This window comes from Nicotiana tabacum, chromosome 5, assembly GCF_000715075.1.
Source record: "Nicotiana tabacum cultivar K326 chromosome 5, ASM71507v2, whole genome shotgun sequence".
In the NCBI taxonomy this organism is placed as follows: domain Eukaryota; kingdom Viridiplantae; phylum Streptophyta; class Magnoliopsida; order Solanales; family Solanaceae; genus Nicotiana; species Nicotiana tabacum.
In genome coordinates, this window is record NC_134084.1 from 152,613,833 (window position 1) to 152,617,490 (window position 3,658).

The window sequence follows — 3,658 nt, forward strand, 5'->3', positions numbered from 1 at the left end:
CAACATACCAAACAAAAAAAGGTCAGCCCAGTGCGCTAACCTCCAGCTATGTAGGGGGGCTGGGAAGGATCGGACCACAAGGGTCTATTATATGCAGTCTTACCTTGCATTTCTCAAGGGGAGCCTTGGCGTAACTGGTAAAGTTGTTGTCATGTGACCAGGAGGCCACAGGTTCGAGCCGTGGAAAAGCCTCTTGCAGAAATGCAGGGTAAGGCTGCATACGATAGACCCTTGTGGTCCGGCCCTTCCCTGGACCCCACGCATAGCGGGAGCTTAGTGCACTGGGCTACCCTTTACCTTGCATTTCTGCAAGAGGCTGTTTCCACGACTTGAACCAGTGACCTCTTGGTCACATGGCAGCAACTTTGTCAGTTACGCAAAGGCTCCCCTCCACAACATACCAAACAATCAATAAAAAATAATAGCGGGATAATTAATCTCATCATAACTAATTTCACTAAAATTAATCCCAACATAATAATCTCATCTTAACTTGTCTAAATAATTCTACAATTTGTATTATTTCTTGATCCGAAGGAAAAACAATAGGACAACTTCAATCAACTGTTTCTTGATATCTGAAAAAATTCATAATAATAAGCTAGGAAAAATACCATCAAACAATTTTATTTCTTGTCAATGAATTCATACAAATTTTCACCACAATCAACTCTACAATATGCTAAGAGTCTAAATGCACACTATAACAAATCATCACAAATATGAATGGCTAATGTGAAAGCTATGAGATTATTATTTACACAATAATCATGTTCTACTACTCACACTGCTGTCATAAGTCTAGAAAAAGAATTGAATAAAGCAACACCAAGAATATCTAACTGCAGCAAAAGAAACATGAATGTGAACTTGTGAGGCAGATTGTTCAGATGGGATAAATTAGGGTCTGTACTCAGTTTCTAGTGTAGGTTGTGTTCGCGTTACAGTTGCAACCGGTGCTTTCGTGCTCCCAACACGAGTCATATGCAACGCTTCTCCAACCTCTGCAGCCCTCTCCATTTGTTGAATTCTCTTCTTGTGCTTGTACTTGCTCGCACACATTATCAGGAGACCTAAAAGAAACAACAACACTAGTCCTCCTGCAACCGAACCAACAATTATCCAGACTCTCGACTTGTTTTTCTTTCCCTTTGGAGGGGAAACCGGGGTTGGTGTTGGAGGCACTGGAGCGGGAGAAGGAGCGATTGACTCGATCACAATAGAGAAATGCCCCTGTTGAAATGTTGTGCACGTGTTATCCGACAAAACACTGCTGAAATTCACGGAACCTTGTAAATCAATTGAAACACACTTTGCAGATGATCCAACAGGAAATGGCTTGACATCTGAAAAACTTAGCGAGATGGGCTGAACGGAAGCTTTGATATCCAACTCGGGCAAGTTAGTTGCTGACAAGTTTGATGCATCGTAAGCAAGAAGACCTAATACCGGAGCCAAGTAAATGTAACCAGGTAAATTATAATATCTCGCAGACCAATTACCCAAATTTTGATAGACTAATACAAGTCTCTCAACATAAGGCTTCTCAATGATACCAATGGGAATCTTGAACTCTTTATATATTTCAACTCCTCTCCTTCTTAAGCTACCACTCCTAAGCCTCAATGCAGACACCTTAATCCCAGTCAAATTCGAGGGAACATTTGCATCATAGACAACACCTGTCCTAATCCGTGGACGATCAAATGCAACATAAGCATAATTTTGGAGAAGTGCATCTAGTGCCCGTGCAGCTCCCGGGGAAAAATCAGCTAACTGAGAGCTCCCTAATCGTGGCAACCAAAATAGCCACATTAAAAGACGAAGCATCGACAGACTTCCAAGAAGCCCCATCATGCTTCACAATGCAACAATTTCCCTATCTCACACTGCAAATCCACAAATCACAACAATGTCAACCCCCAAAATATGACAATACCTTTTTCTTGATAATGGTGTTGTCACAAGACTAATCAGCTGGACAAGGTATCGGGTAAATCTGTCCACTAAATTGGGCCCAAATGGGGTTTACACTTACGGTTATAGTACAACATCAAAAAATCCATTGCAATACCAAAGTGGGGTCTGGGGGTGGGATGTCCGCAACCTTATCCCTGTCCTGGAAAGGCGGAAAGGTTGTTTCCGAAAGAAACTCGGCTGACACTTACGGTTATAGTAGGAATGTGAAACCCCAAAAATGTTACTTATCTAGTGATGAGTTCTGAGATACAGAATGAGCAATTAAAGGAAAGTGTGGCTATAACATCAACTCTAGTTCTTTAGTAAAGAGACTTCATGTACACACTTTAGGTACTTTTAATTCATAGATTTTGTTAGAGAATCTGATACTGCAAAACAAAATGTAACGGTAACTGTATACAAAAGTATGTAATCCCCATATGATAAAAAAAGCAAGTAAAACTTGGCACTTTAACCCGTTGAAAAGTGGATAATTCCAAACACCTTTTGAAAATTCTTGCTCAAAAAGAGTCTAGCTTGAAATCATGAGCTTAATGCCCTTTTAACTAAGATTCATCAATTTGCTAATTAATTCAAAAACCCACAATAAAAATGCAATTTTTGAATGATTTTTTACATGGGCATTTTAGGAAAATAAAAAATGCAAACTTTTATACAGTTTGAATTGATAAAAATAAAAGTTACCAGAATTTAGGCCCACATTATTGCTTCAAAAACTCCAAACAAGGCCAGAAACTTGAGCTTTATTAGTCTTCAATGTCGACAAGAATGGCAGAAAAAGTAGATATATAGTGTATGAATATGAGTTTTTCTTACAAAAGTAGAAAATAATTTAGTAATTCATAATTTACAAAAATAGCAGAAAAATGGAGAGTTTGTGGAGAGAAGGTTGAAGATGAACTGGTGTGAGAAGAAAGAGAGGAGAAGTGAATGGCAATAGACAGAAAAAGACGATGAAACAGTGGGCCGTGGGATGAAAATGTTAAAGGAGATAGTCAGTGTAGATTTTATTTTAATAAAATTAATCTTAGTTTTTTGTAATATAAAATAAAATCTTCGTACCCCTTTATACAGTTGTACAGACAATCACACTAAAGTGTGAGGTTGTGAGCTGTGAATTCTATATATAAAAAAAAGAATATGTTTGTTTATACTTGCAACTAAGAATAATGTCGGTACTAAATTTTGTTAATGATTGATAAAGTATTTGGTTGTAATATTTTATTTTCCAACCCAATGTATGCATTAACTTGCGGTCGGTGAAAGTACCCACTAATATTTGCATTAAAGTATGATATTTACACCACAACCCTTTAATAGCCCTGATGAGATCTAGATTCGAAGCTATTAGCAATGGAGAAATGAGCATAAAAAGAAAATAGAGGAAGAAAGCAAATGCTTCTCACTGCTACAGTGATAACTAACATAACCGACTACTTGAAAGACATTGTACATCTTATACTAACAGCCTAACTAGTCTTCTAACTAACCAGCTAATATTTTAATGTATACGGCTGTTAATGTATCTATCATTCATTCAACACCCCTCCTCAAGCTGATGGTTGAAATATATCTTTCAATCTCAGCTTGAACATCAAGTACTCGTTCTGAACTTTTCCTAAGCTTTTGGTTAGGAGATCAGCATGTTGCTCTTTAGTAGGTACATGATGTGTTTTCA

General features: G+C 37.8%; 1 protein-coding gene across 1 annotated transcript; it reads right to left on the reverse strand.

Moving 5' to 3' along the window:
* Positions 1 to 611: 611 nt before the first annotated feature.
* LOC107802420 (uncharacterized) lies at positions 612 to 2,975 on the reverse strand. The gene is made up of 2 exons (XM_016625924.2): positions 2,665 to 2,975; positions 612 to 1,889 (listed from the first exon to the last, which is right to left on the reverse strand). The coding sequence occupies exon 2, from the start codon at positions 1,855 to 1,857 to the stop codon at positions 901 to 903; it is 957 nt and encodes a 318-aa protein (XP_016481410.1). The 5' UTR covers positions 1,858 to 1,889; positions 2,665 to 2,975; the 3' UTR covers positions 612 to 900.
* Positions 2,976 to 3,658: the final 683 nt, after the last annotated feature.